Here is a 14,476-nt window from a genome sequence, read left to right on the forward strand (position 1 = left end):
GGGGGAACATTTCTAGTGGCCCTCTTATTGAGTTTGAGTGTAAAGTAATATTTTATATCTTTGTGTGACAGGTAAAGAAGCAAATGCATAGGATGCATATAACCTAATTCCAAGGTCACAGATAACACAAACTCAGTTGGACAAGTAAACCATAAGAATGCAGTGTTGTTGTTGTTGTTTGTTTGTTTTAATAATGTGATTGCAGAACCTCAGGGATTTAGAGAGACAGGGTACAGGGTAGATAGTGAAGCCCTATCCTAGGAAGTGCCTTTATCTTTGTTATTAGATTTCTGTGTAATGGAACTTAGAACAGCTGTTTTTAAACTGTATTCTCATAAAAAAGATGCTTCAGGGGTTTAAAAAGTTGAGATGGAGATAAGAGGGTGGGCAGTACCACCTCCCACTGTAAATTCTGCTTTTACCGAGTTATTGGTAAAAGGTTCTGTAAAACCTTTTCACTTGAAAAAAGGGAGCCATTGAAAAAACACATTTTGAAAAACTCTTATTTTTCAACTGATGAATTTGTTGCTATTTGGAAACAGTATATATTCGTTGTTTCTTCGCCATCATTTGAGCGACATCACTTAAGAATCACAAGTTGTCTAACTTTGAGAAATAACGTTCTGATTAATTCTGATGTGATTAGACCACATGGGAGAGTAAAACACCTCATTAAATCTTGTAAAAATTCAAAACTATGCTTTTTTGCTATTAATAAATTTTTATAGAAATCTGATAATAACATACTAAGTAGATCTATTAGAAAAGAAAACTAGACACCCCACCTCACCCCAGAAATTCATAGTTGGTATGTGAAATTAAGCTGAATAATTTTACTCAAAACATTGTTACTTCTAGGAAAAAATGTGAAAGTTAAAGCAGAATTTTCCTAAGTTACTGGTTAAGTTACTGAAGCAAATGGACTAAATTTCATAAGAATTTATTTTAAAATTATTCCCATCACATTATAAAGAAATGTGAATAAGAAAATAAGAGTAAGTGCTTTTACAATAGCATAATTATATAAAATCAGAAATTTTATAAGTGTTAGGACACATTGTTTTAAAAGCAAAACATTATCTACCCTGGAGTGTGTGTGTTTTTTAATGAGTTTAGGATTTTACTTTTATATCATCTAGGACTAAATACCTTCAACTTCTATTTATTTAAAAATTGATTTTTTTTCACAACATGATAATTTTTCATAAGTTGTAAATTTTCTCACTCATATGAGATTGTCCTATTTTGGTAAAAATGTGTATATTTTGGTAAGGGCTAAATAATCCTTCACTAGTAACTTAGGTTTCATAGACTAAATAAAAGACATCTGCAATTCAAAGGTATTCTTTTAAAGAAAAAGTTTCAGGAACTTACCTCTTTCAGAAACAAGCAATGTGTGTTCCTACTTATATGTCCCCATGTAGATTATAAATACTGTATAATAGAAATACAAATAAGTACACACAGTAGAATTTTTTATAACACATTTTACAGTAACAGATTTCCGTATCCTAAAAGAATGTATGACTTAAAAAATTTGATTCTTATTGGAAGTACAAGCCTAGCGTCCCTCACATCAGTGTTTAAACACTTCCCACCACTGTTCTCATGCATGTGTATGTATGTATGTATAGATATGTTTTGATCAATATTAAGATTTATTACTGTCAGTGTAAATATTGGCTTTAATTTTATCTCAGTCAATACCTGTAACTTTAGTCAATTAATCTTGTTAACCACTTCTGTGTAAGTTAATAATTTCTTAAATGAAATATAAATTACTTAGATATGCACCTATATACTTTGGATACTACAACTCATAATCACCATATTTTTAATAATTCTTTGCCTAATAAATCTTGATAAATAAATTAAGCAGAGGAATTTGTGTGTTTTAATCCATACCTAAATGCCATTTGCAATCAAGGACCACTTTCCAGACCTTGCAGAGGTGTTGAGGGAATTATTGTACTATGAGCTTTCAGTGTTGATTGTAAAATATAAAGGAACGCTGCATAGTTTTAGCTTCTTTTGTTGTTCTTTAATACACACACACACATACACACACACATATATATATATACATACATACGTATATATATAAACAGCAGAAATTAGGCTTTAGAAAATGTCATTAACAAATACTTCTATAAGACTAGAAAATAGATTGGTCTCTACTAAAAGATTTAATCAATTGTAATGAACTAATTACCAGAAAAAAATAATTTTATATTCTTTTGGTATTCACTTTACATTTCTATAGATCTGGTGTCTGGGGAATGAAACACGATTCCACATCAACAAAACTGTGGATGCAGCCATTCGATCTGTAATAATTGGTGGATTATTCCCAGGTATTCAATACCGGGTAGAGGTTGCAGCTAGTACCAGTGCAGGAGTTGGAGTAAAAAGTGAGCCACAGCCAATAGTAATTGGTGAGTACCAATCCATATGGTATGTGTTTTAGAATCAGCCAACTGGTAACAAAGTAGATTATTTTTCTGAATCTACGTCCCAACAGTGGATATACAGTAAATAATGAGTAATAAGATGCGCACATCATATAGGCAAATAAACTGACTAGAGCTTCTACCAAAATGTTTAGCAATTGCTTATGCTCTTAGGATTTCCACAAACTTCTTAAAATCATAATCTTTAAGAGTTTACATGCTGAAAGTTGGTTTGAAAATTATTTTTAATCTATAGTTTCATTTGTAATTTTGATGCCTTTGAAATACAATAGGAAATGAGGCAGTTACTGAAGAAGGCGCATTATGTTTCAAATCTGTATACCTCCTCTTAGCCAGAAAAATGTCAAAAATTAACCAGAAACAGGCCAAAAGAAACTAGTAATCCAAATAAACTATCCCAAAGAAGAAATCCCTATTCAATCTACTATCATCATTACAGAAAATTGCTTCCTATCACCATGGATTATGTTTGACTTTTCTTGAAATATATATAAATGGAATCATACAGAATATAATATTTTGTGTCTGGCTTCTTTCACTAAACATAATGTTTTGAGATTCTCCCATAGATGTATTATGCAATTCATATGTTTTATTTCTGAGAAGTATTCAATCATGTGAATGTATCATATTTTGTTTCTCTGCTTTTCTCTTGAGAGAATGTGTAAGAAGTTTTTTTGAGGACATATGTTTTTATTTCTTTTGGAGAATTACCTAGAAGTGGAATTTCTGGGTAACAGCACTGATGTAGTTTGACTTTATAAGAAACTCTAAATATTTTTTCAAATTGTATAATTTTATACTCTCTTGGGAAAGAATATGACTTCCAGTTTTTCTACATCTTCACTGCCATTTAATGTTGCCATCTGTCATTTTAGCCATTTCAGTGAGTGTAAGAGTCCCTCATTGTCACTTTAACTTCAATTTTCTTTGATGACTAATGATGTTGAGCAACTTCACATGTGCTTATTGGCCATTCACATATTTTCTTTTGTAAAATTTCCAAGTCTTTGCCTTTTTCAAAATGGTGTCATTTGTCTCTTGTTACTAAGAGGAGTTATTTGTACATTTTCAATATAAATTATCTGTCATAGATTGTATCACAAATATTTTCTCCCAATTTATGGCTTTCTTAGTCCTTTTCTTGATAGTGTCTTTTGATGAGCAAGAGTTTTCAATTTACATGATCTATAATTTATCAAATTTTTCTTTCATGTTTAGTACTTTCTAAGAAACTATGTCCTACATCTAGATAGCAAAGATGTTTTCTTCCAGAAGCTTTATAGTTTTAGCTTTTATGCATAGGTCTATAATTCATCTTAAAGTAATTGCATGTGATTTGAGGGTTGAGGCTTATTTATTTCCATATGTAAAATCAAAATACATAGGTATCTTTCACTGAAAAAACTTTCCTTTCTCCAGTTAACTATATATGCATGGATCCATTCCTGGATTCCCTGTATTATTCCATTTGTTTATATGTCTATCCATATGCCAAACCACAGTGTCTTGATTACTAATAGCTCATAGAAAGTCCTGAAATCAGGTAATGTGAATACTGCATCATTTTCTTCTCCAAAATTTTTTTGGCTATTCCAGACCTTTTGCTTTTCCATATACTTTTCAAATCAGCATGTCAGTTTCTACAAAATTATGTTGGAAAAAAAATTTGGAAAATTTTTTTCTACAAAATTATGTTGGAAAAATTATATTTATGTTTAAAAATACAGTGAATCTATACATCAAATTGGAAAGATTAAACATTTTCATAGTCAGTCTTTCTCTGTGGGAACTTGATGTACCTCTCCATTATTTATCTTTATTTTTCTCAACAATATTTTGTAGTTTTCAGCATATGGCCTTAACATATGTTTTGTTAAAGTTTTTCCTGAGTATTTAATGTTTTTTACACTATTATAAGTGGATTTATAAAATTCCCTTTTTCAACTACTTTATGTTATATATAAATTTAATTTTATGTATAGCCCTTTTATCTTATGGCCTTACTAACTTCACTCACTTATTTTAATAGTTGCAAAATACTTTTTCTGAGTGTATTCAGATAATCATCTATTTTCTTTCTCCTTATTTGTGTTAATATGATAAATTCTATGGTTTCAAAGGTAAATAAACCTGGCATTCTTGGGATAAATCCCACTTGGTCAGGATATATTATGCTTTTTACAGATACTACTGGATCTGATTTGCTAACATTTAGTAAAGAATTTTGCATCTATGTTCATGAGGGATATTGATTGGTAGTTTTCTTTTCATGTCTTTGTCAGGTTTTGGAATCAGGGAGGCTAGCTTTAATGGATTGGGAAGTATTCCTTCCTCTTCTACATTCTGTAGGAGTCTTGGTAGGCCTGGTCCTATTTCTTCCTTAAATAGTTCTAGAATTCAATGATGATATCTGTGCCTAGAGTTTTCTTTGTGAATTATTTTTATTGTTATGAAGTTACATTTATTCAGATATTTTTTTCTTCTCTGTTGGTTGTGGTAAATGGATTTTTGGTGTTTGCCCACCAATGAATTTGTCTAATCCATCTAAATTGTTGAATTTATTATCACATGTTTATTTGCAGTATCTCCTTATTTGTAATCCCTTTAATTGTAATGTTTGCAGGATGAGTAGTAATGCCATCTCTTTTATTCATAAGTACTGTGGATTGATGCTCTCTCTCTCTCTCTCTCTCTTCTTTTTCGTTGCCCCCTACCCTCTCTCTGTCTTCCCTCTCTCCAACTTTAATCTTGATAAGGATTTATCAATTTTATTAATCCTTTCAGCATACAAATTTGGCTTTGTTAGTTTTATTTATTTGTTTTCTAATTAAGCGATTTCTGATATTTTTTTCTTCTGCTTACTTTTATGTTGCTTCTTAAGATAGAAACTTATATCAATGATTTGGACCTCTCTTCTTTTCTAATACGAATATTTAAAGTTATAAATTTCCCTCTAAGCACTTCTTCAGCTGAATCTTACAAATTTGATGTGTTATGTTTCCATTTATCTTAAAGTTGAAAACACTTTTCACTTTCCCTAAAAATTTTTGGGTTTTGCAGAAGTTATTTGGAAATGTGCTATTAAATTTCCAAATGTTTTGGTATTTTCCATATAGCTTTTTGTTGCTGATTTCTAATTTAATTCCACTGAGGTCAGAGAGTGTATTTTACATGAATTTAGCTTTTTAAATATGGAGACTTATTTTATGGCCCAGAATTTCGTTTTAGCGAGTGTGCCTTGTGCATTTAAAAACTATGTTCATTTTTATTTTTCTATCTTGAAATGGAATGTTCAATAAATGTCAGGTCAAATCAGTTGGTAGTATTGTTCAAGTCCTTACTTATTTTCTGTTAATGCATTCTTTTAATTAATAAGAAAAGCGCCTAGCAATTTATTATAATTATAGATTTGTATATTTCTCCTTTTTGTTTATAAGTTTTTGTTTCATGTATTTTGCTACTCTTGTTTTAACTGAGTATATTTTAAGAGTGTTATAGCTTCTTAATGAACTTATGCTTTTTCATTACGAAATGCCTCACTTTATTTCCTCATAAGATTCTTTCTCTTGGAACTTACTCTGTCTGATGTTAGTACCCCCGTGTAAGTGTTTGCGTTTTGTGATTTTTTTTATCCTTTTATTTTAACTCCTATGTCTTTGTATTTAATGCACATTTCTATTATTTAAGTTGCATATTGTTAGGCCTTATTTTTTATCCAATATGACAATCTTTGCCTTTTAATTGGAGTGTTTATTATCTTTAATGTGATCATTGATGTTTTGGAGCTTAGAATTACCCTTCTGCTATTTATTTTTTTTATCTGACTTTGTTCCTATTTTCCTAATTTACTGATTTCTTTTGGATGAATAAAATGACTCCCTGTATAATATTTTATGTTCACTGTTGAATCATTAAGTATACTTATTTTTGTAATGATTACTCTAGGATTAGCCTATGCTATATGGATCTTAGAAAATATAATTCCATTTTCCTCCCTTTCAAGCTTTTTGCTATTGTTTTACCTTTTACTCCTGCACATGTAATAAAAACCAATACACAAATGAAAGTATTATTATTGATTTTGCTCTAAACAATCAACTATCTTTCAAATAAATTAAAACTAAGAAAAAATATTTTATATTACCCATCTTTATCTGATAGTCTGTTCCTTAAATTCAGTCCCTGAGTCTGCCTGAGTTTTACTGTCTCTTTAACTCAGTAATGCTATTCAGCCATTTTTGGACTCCCCTTCATTGCATCACGTTTCAGAAACTGTCTCCAGACAGAAAAATATGAATATCGTAAGATATTCCCCTTTTTTATTTCCTTTTTTCTCATAGTTCTGTCCTTTTGTTTCACATATTTTGCCTAGGTTTTCCTTGTTTATGGTGGGATTGCATGTCTCATTCCTTTTATTCCTTCATGGGCAGAAGTGGAAGTATCCAGTGAATTATTCAGTTTATATAATACAAATTCCATTTGTTCTCTTTTACATTTTTCATTTCCCTCTGAAATTCCCCATGTGTTCATTCATTAGGACTCTATTATTTTAAATTAATGAACATATTGTAATAGCTGCTTGAAAGTCCTTTCCTCCTAATTTCAACATCCATGTCATCTCATGGTCTGTTTCTATTGATTACTATTCCTCTTGATCTTGGGTTATCTTTTCCTCATTTTTGCTATTGTGGTTGTTATTATTGTTGTGCTTGTTTTTGCATGCCTGGTAATTTTTTACTATATACTGGACATTGCAGAAAACATACTATACAATTTTGTGATCTTCTGAAGAATGTTGTGTTTTTTTCCTTAGAAGCAGTTATGTTACTGGCTGATCATCTTGATCTTGTGGTGGCTTGGTTTTTACATATTGTTAGTATGGACTATTTACGTTTTGACAATATTCTTCAGGCAAAACCTCAGTTTAAGTTTTACTTCTAAGGCATAGTGCTCGTGGACTTTCAGTGAAAAGCCTAATATATTTATCTGGTCTGCCTAACTTGATGGAATTTAAACTTCAAACACAATCTTCTCTGCAGTGAGAGAGTCTGCTCAGTCTTTGCAGGCTTTTACCTTTTGAGTTTCACCAGATCCTTGAAATCATCCTTCTGCATGCACAATTCAGGGTTCACACTAGTAGTGAGGGACAATTTATACACAGATTTGAGAACATCACTCTCCTGTCTCTTCCTCTTTCACGTGGTTTCTCCCTTAATTTTTTGTCACACTGGCAGCTCTGAAGGCTATCTTCTGACACCTCCTAGAAATAAGACTGAGATTTTCAGCTTGAGTTCTGGCTCCCTAGTGCTGCATGGATTGAGCTCTCTAAGGGGGTAGAAAGCCTCATAAATGCAGATTTTTTTTTTTCTTGAGTGGTTTTATTCTTTCAAAAGGCAAATCCCTTCAGTTTACCCTGATTTTATTTGTTTGTCGGTGTCTTTATCTTTTTAAATATTCTTCCTAGAGTTTATATATTTTAAAAATACTTGTCCAGAGTTTCATACCAGCCAATTGCCATTTGCATTCTTTTCTGTTTATTTTCTAAAATATGCACATAGAACATACTACCAAATTCTGGGAAATTGTTTCTTTTTACAATGTATTTATTGTATAATGAAGAGATTTAATATTCAGTCGTCATGTTAAAATTTTTTAGATTCTCCAAGTATTCTTTCTTTTATATAGTAAAAACATTTAAAAAGTTATAGTATTAACTTTTCTTTAAATTGCCTTCCCTTTCTTAATTAGTCATACAAACTGAATTAATTTCTTAACCTGAGGGAAACCTATAATCTTGCCCTTCTGAGATTTTCTAAAATAAATTGGAATAAGAAAGAAATACAGGTACACCCAAAAGGATTTAACAGATATAGATGAACTTATTCTTATTTCTACATATTATTTCTACATATTTTCTAAATAATATTTAGAATATTTTTGTTATTTAGAAATAAGGCAGTAATTTTTCACTTAAAAAATATGAAACATGTTTGAAAGGTATAGCTTTCTATGAGAGCTCCTAGATAGGTAAACAAAGCTTTTTTTTTTTTTTTCACTGCCCTTCTAGCATATATATGAAAAAGATTGAATGTAATTTTTCTAAATCAAAGATCAGTAGGATTACCAAATGTCTATATTTTCCTTTCATGTTTTCTTTTTCTTTTCTGTCATCTTTGGTAATAAATATAATTTTCAAGTATGGAAAAGTGGTTTGTTTTGGTTTTGATTTTGGTTTGTAGTAGCTACCTATTTGCTTCACAATATTTGGGGGATTTATTGTATTTGGAGGCAAGTAAAAATTGCGGTAATACCATTTCCCCAAGTTCATGTCGTGACAGTTAAGAATAAACAATTGTATGGTAACTTAAAATAATAATGTTAACTAAGGTTATTTTAAATCAAATGGAAAGTTTTGCTTAACTTGTATTATTTTAAAAAGACTGAGTGATCAAGTGGATAATGAGTACCTTTTAATTTGTTTATGTATCATACTTTTCAAATTTTTCTATGAAATAAAAAATAATCTAATAAGTCATATTTCTATCTCCTTTTCATGTAGTTAGAATACACAATATCCAAGACATAATTATAGAAAATAGAATTGTACTACTTGAAATAAACACACACACACACACACACACACACACACACACACACAAGCACAATTTAACCTGGAAAAGGCTATTTGTCCTCGAGAGATTTATTTCTTTTTAATATCTACTGTTGTACTGAAGAAGCCTTTAATTGTTTCTTTAATTACCCCTGCATATCTACCTTAACATCTTGTCTGATAACCTTATCTACACAACTGTTATTCCTTAGTTGAAAAGTGATTTAGTGATGGCTAATCTCCTTTTCTCTTTCAATTTATGCTTTCCCTATTGTCTATTCAGTACTGGAAGCAGCGCTTGAAGTGACTCAAGCTCTTCCTCATTTCTCCTTTGCTTTAATTAAATCATGTATTGGCATTTGATGTAATTTATGGCTGATAATTTTAGATTTGTCTTATGCCAGACAGTGCACTGTTTCATCTATTCCTTCTCAGCTTAGTTTTTATTCCAAAAAGTTACATTAAGGGACCTTTAATTAAAATTTGTATAAATATAATAAATAGCCTTACACAGACTTAAAAGTAGTATTGTTCTTTTATTTGCTGTCTCCACTGGTAAGGTGACTTTTACATCAAAATATCCATAATTTTATATGTTTTCAATTACACACACACAAATACAACCAAATACATTTATATATATAAGCATCAAACAGCATGTCATATAACAAAATTACATTGACTTAAAATTCTCAGTAATCTTGCTTAGTAATATACCTATTGTTTCTTTAATCATTTGCCTATTTCACGCTTACCTTACATAGTTGGTAATAATACGTGGAACAATTGCAAACTTTCACAGTAATAGGTACAATTGAATCTGATGTGTCTAATTAATTCTTAGTCCAACAAATTAGTTTTGTTCTTCATTACTCTCCAGTGGGAGGAAGACATTATATTTCATTATATTTTTTTGTCTGAAAGAACAATGGAGTGTTACAGGTCACACACATCCCATGTCTGTGCTCTAATTAGTCCAACTGACAACATTGTTTTAAAAATACTAGCAGCACAAGAAATACTCATACACTTTGGGTAACATAGATAAATATTTCACTATATTCAATAAGACATTTTATGGATCTTTTACACAAATGAAGGACGAATTTTCTTTTCTGTTTGTGCTATAAGGTGTTTTCTTTTTAGTAACTACTAGTGTTTAGCACAATCGCCAGATATATGTATTGATATGTCTCAAGTTGAAAATGTGAGCTCATTTTAAATACATTTTTGACTATGTTTATAGGTATAGTAACTAAGAGCAGATAGATTAGGAAAATGAACCAGCTTCACTACATAAGTGAAGCTGGTTTTTAAATCTGGAAATTAACACAAAAGACGTTTCAGAAATGGAATATTAGACTATAAAAAATGCTAGCAGCTGTAACAAACAAGTGGGCATACTGATTGGCTTAACAAAGTAAAAGTTTCTTCCTTACTCATAGCCCAGTCTAATATGAGTCAGCAGAATGGGGGATGGGGTTTCTACCCCATAAAATTTTTCACGGAACTTGGCTCCTTCCTTCCATCAGTGGCTCTACATCTCTTAGAGCAGGGGTCCCCATCCCCTGGGCCGCGGACTGGTAAGCACCGGGCCGCAGAGCAGGAAGTGAGAGGTGGGCGGGCAAGCTTCATCTGCCCGTCACTCGCATTACCTCCTGAACCTTCTCCCCTCCTCCACGCCCGCCCGTGGAAAAATTGTCTTCCACGAAACCGGTCCCTGGTGCCCAGAAGGTTGGGGACCACTGTCTTAGATGGTCAGCATCCTGCCGCAGATCCCTCGTTTCTATCCAACATGCTAGGAAAGAGAGTGTGACGTGTTGTCACAGTGGTTTATGGGTCAGATCCGGAGGTAGTGTGCATCTGCCTGTGTACAGTTGGCTAATATTCAGTCACTTTGTCGTACTCAACTACAAGGGAGGCTGGGGAATATAGGCTAATTTTCTGCCCTGGAAGAAAGGTGAAACCTTGGTAAACAAGTCACCTATTGTTTGCAGGACTCTCACATCTAGATAATTTACAACTTGTATTCCTACCTGAGTGGCCCTTAAAGTAACTCTTAGCCTTACATGGGCTATAATTACTGTGTTCCTATTAACCTCTTTACATACATCGTCTCAATTAATCCTCCCAATTAAATGAAATAGACAGTACTGTTGCCAACTAACAGAAACAGGGATTCCAGAAGATTAACTGCCCTACATAAGCTCACTGCTTACTTAGCTAGTAAGTGGCAGAGATGATACTCAAATGTGGAACTTCAAAGACCTTGAACTTTCTAATATATTACAGTGCCATGATAACCGAAACAATGAGAATTACACATTCCTGTGATGTGATATGCTGAAATTTGCCATTTATATTTTGCTTACAATCTATTTTTTAAGTATTGGATTAGTTACTAATGAGATATGATATTAACATAAGAAATCACTTAATATCCAGTGTCTGAATTCATTCATCTGTTAAATAAACACATAAATCTTTGCTCTTCAGTGATATTATGATTCCATGAGTTTTAAACCTGTTTAAAAATGTGGATTGAGATTTTCTTTATTACCTCCGAGAGGGCTAAATTGTCAGAAACATGACTACTTCTAGAATAATCTTAGTCCAGATTTAAATGTATGTTTTTGTTACATAGACCTTAGAATTAATATTCAAGTTGTTTTGTATCCAACTTTCAAGTGGATTTTCAAATTAGTTTCAAATACTTTAAGGGCATTTAGGAATTTTATCTTTTCGTGACATTTTAACTGTAGATACTAATCTCTATGAAAAGATGTTTACATAATTGTCATTGTTTAATATAGTAATTTTAATACCTTCCAGAAAATTAAAGTATGTTTGATCAAAATAAGACCTTTGGTAGAATATTAAGAGCAATATTTTGAATATTTGTATCTAGGCAGTGCTATAGGGGGAAGGTAATTTTCAAATACCTGGCGTTAAATGTTGTAGTTGCCTTTTTTAAAAAAGTGAGAATTATATTACAAAATGCTTTACCTAAATGAAGAAAGGTTACTACTATTTCAGCTCACAGCACTTGTTTTAGTACTTATTTATGAGGCAATAAATCAAGAAGTGGTTCTGAATCTGTCCACAGCAAAACAAAACACAAGGGAGCAATGTTCTTAATCACATTTCAAACTTATGATTTGATTCTTTTTCTGAAACTTACAAAATATGCTTACCAATAAATTGTGACAGGCTCAGGACACAACAAATATTACCTGCTTCAAAGAATGTTCTAATCTTCTGTGCCTTTGGCATACCATATGTGTATTTTTGTGGGGTTTTTTGTCTTAATATTTACTAACAGTAACACTATTGTTTCTTCCATAGGGGGAAGGAATGAAGTTGTCATTACTGAAAACAATAACAGCATAACTGAGCAAATCACTGATGTTGTGAAGCAACCAGCTTTTATAGCTGGTATTGGTGGTGCCTGCTGGGTAATTCTGATGGGTTTTAGCATCTGGTTGTATTGGCGAAGAAAGAAGAGAAAGGGACTCAGTAATTATGCCGGTAAGAGGCTATTTCCAGCTAAAAAAATGTCTTATCTTTAGGAATATGACAAAATTCAAGGGAAGGTACGGAATGGAATAACTGAGTGAATGAATGGATGTTTTTGGCTTGATTTAAACAAACAACATGCTTTAATGCACTGCTCTTCACCATATCACATTATGACCATAAGGCAATCTTTTTGCTTGTATCTCCAAGGAAGCATAAGAAGAATGCACACTGATAAAGTGCTTAGACATTTTTCTCAACTAGTTCAACACACACCCACCCACCCACACACACACACACACACACACGCGCACACACACAGACTTTGCATGCTATGACTCCGTTGTTTGAAAAGTGGATTTAAGCAAGAGCATTCCTAAAATGCTCAGAAAAAAAGAGAAAAGATTTGAAATGTAGTTTTTGTATTTCATAATACAGATTACAATACAAACTGTGTCTCAGATGGAAAATAGAAACGAAGCAACAAAAAAAATCTCACCAGGATTGTTGAGACTGATGAGGCATGAATTAAGTGATTTACTAGTCACTTAAATAGGATGTCTATTTCAAAGTGACCAATAGGCATTTTAGAAGGAAGAAAAAGGAGAAGCAAAAGAAGCAGAAGAAGAAAAAGAAGACCGTTGGTGTTCTACTTGTTCGCAAAGATGTTTTCTTCTTAGAATCAAGAACAGGAATTTTAAGGATGTCCAAAATTATGGCCTTCAAAATACTTCCAAGGAAGAGAGAGAGAAAATTATCAAGTCAGTGATTGAAAAATGAACTCAATACTGAAGCTATATTCAATTACAGCTTAAATTGCAATGCATTTTAAGGACTTTCTCTAACAGTGATCATCAAAAGAAATTGTCTCACAATATTTCACACTTTGTAGAATTTACAAGGGAACAATTTTAATTTACCATCATCCTACAAATATTTTTAAATTTTTGAGATATTTTATTCATCTTCTATTTCTAATTTTTACTTTAGTAAGAAACATAAATGTCTTAAGTGACTTTGACAGAGGCTTCAATTCTTATTAAGTTTATCCGCTGCTGTAGCTTGTAGGTGTCTGAGCTTCTGAGAATAGTTCAAAATGAAAGGAATAGCACCCACTTGGTTGTCTTTCTTGTTATTCGATAGCATTTAAATACGATCATTTGACGATCACACTGTGGCTCATGTCTATATTTTGTGAAAATAAAGTTTATTAGTTACTGGTTAGAACAAATTCCCAGGACTAAAGAAGGTAGTATAATGTATCCATTGAAAAGGGGCTTTCATGCTTTGTGACTTGTTATTGCTCTGCCATTCTCATTTCTCATTGGTTGCTGATGCCTGCTTCCTTACGCTTTGCCATCTGAGTGCTTTATCACCCTACCAGTGAGGGATTCTTCCTGGAAAGGGATGCTGGGCAATAACTGCTGAGTGTCAGAGTCATGAACATTAATGATACTTTAACGTAACTTCTTGTTTTGCAGTCCAGTCCTCTGCTTTCGTTCCCTGAAGGTATTGTCCGTCAACCTGTCTGTTTAGTCAATCACCACGTTCCATTTCGTCTCTGTGACACGCTCATATAAATCACATGAGAAATAAGGAAGAATGATTTAATTCAAGGACTATTTTTATGTTTATCTCATTGCTTGGCTTTAGTGAAAATAATAAAAGATTGACTATGCTAGCCACTTCAGTACAAAGTTCTAAGATGCCACGTTTGGAGTGTTGCATTTTTACCCTCCATACATCTTTATTCACTCACTCTTTCAAAATAGCATAGGTCTCGTAATTAGTAGTTTATGTTTTTAGTAAAATTATGTCAGATAGCCTTTTTTCTTCTTTTTTTTTAAACAGCAGTTCTTTGCAAAACCTATGCATT

The 14,476-nt window shown here is 32.1% G+C and overlaps 1 protein-coding gene across 12 annotated transcripts in view; it reads left to right on the forward strand.

Moving 5' to 3' along the window:
* Positions 1-14,476, forward strand: part of ROBO2 (roundabout guidance receptor 2) — a 1,241,430-nt gene that overhangs the window by 1,168,791 nt on the left and 58,163 nt on the right. For all 12 annotated transcript variants that reach the window (XM_082392595.1, XM_082392596.1, XM_082392600.1 and 9 more), the window contains exons 17-18: positions 2,264-2,435; positions 12,430-12,612. In XM_082392595.1, coding sequence (XP_082248721.1) covers positions 2,264-2,435; positions 12,430-12,612 — 355 coding nt within the window. The remainder of the gene's footprint in view (positions 1-2,263; positions 2,436-12,429; positions 12,613-14,476) is intronic.

The sequence above is a fragment of the Balaenoptera borealis genome, assembly GCF_965194805.1.
Source record: "Balaenoptera borealis genome assembly, chromosome: 5".
NCBI lineage: Eukaryota > Metazoa > Chordata > Mammalia > Artiodactyla > Balaenopteridae > Balaenoptera > Balaenoptera borealis.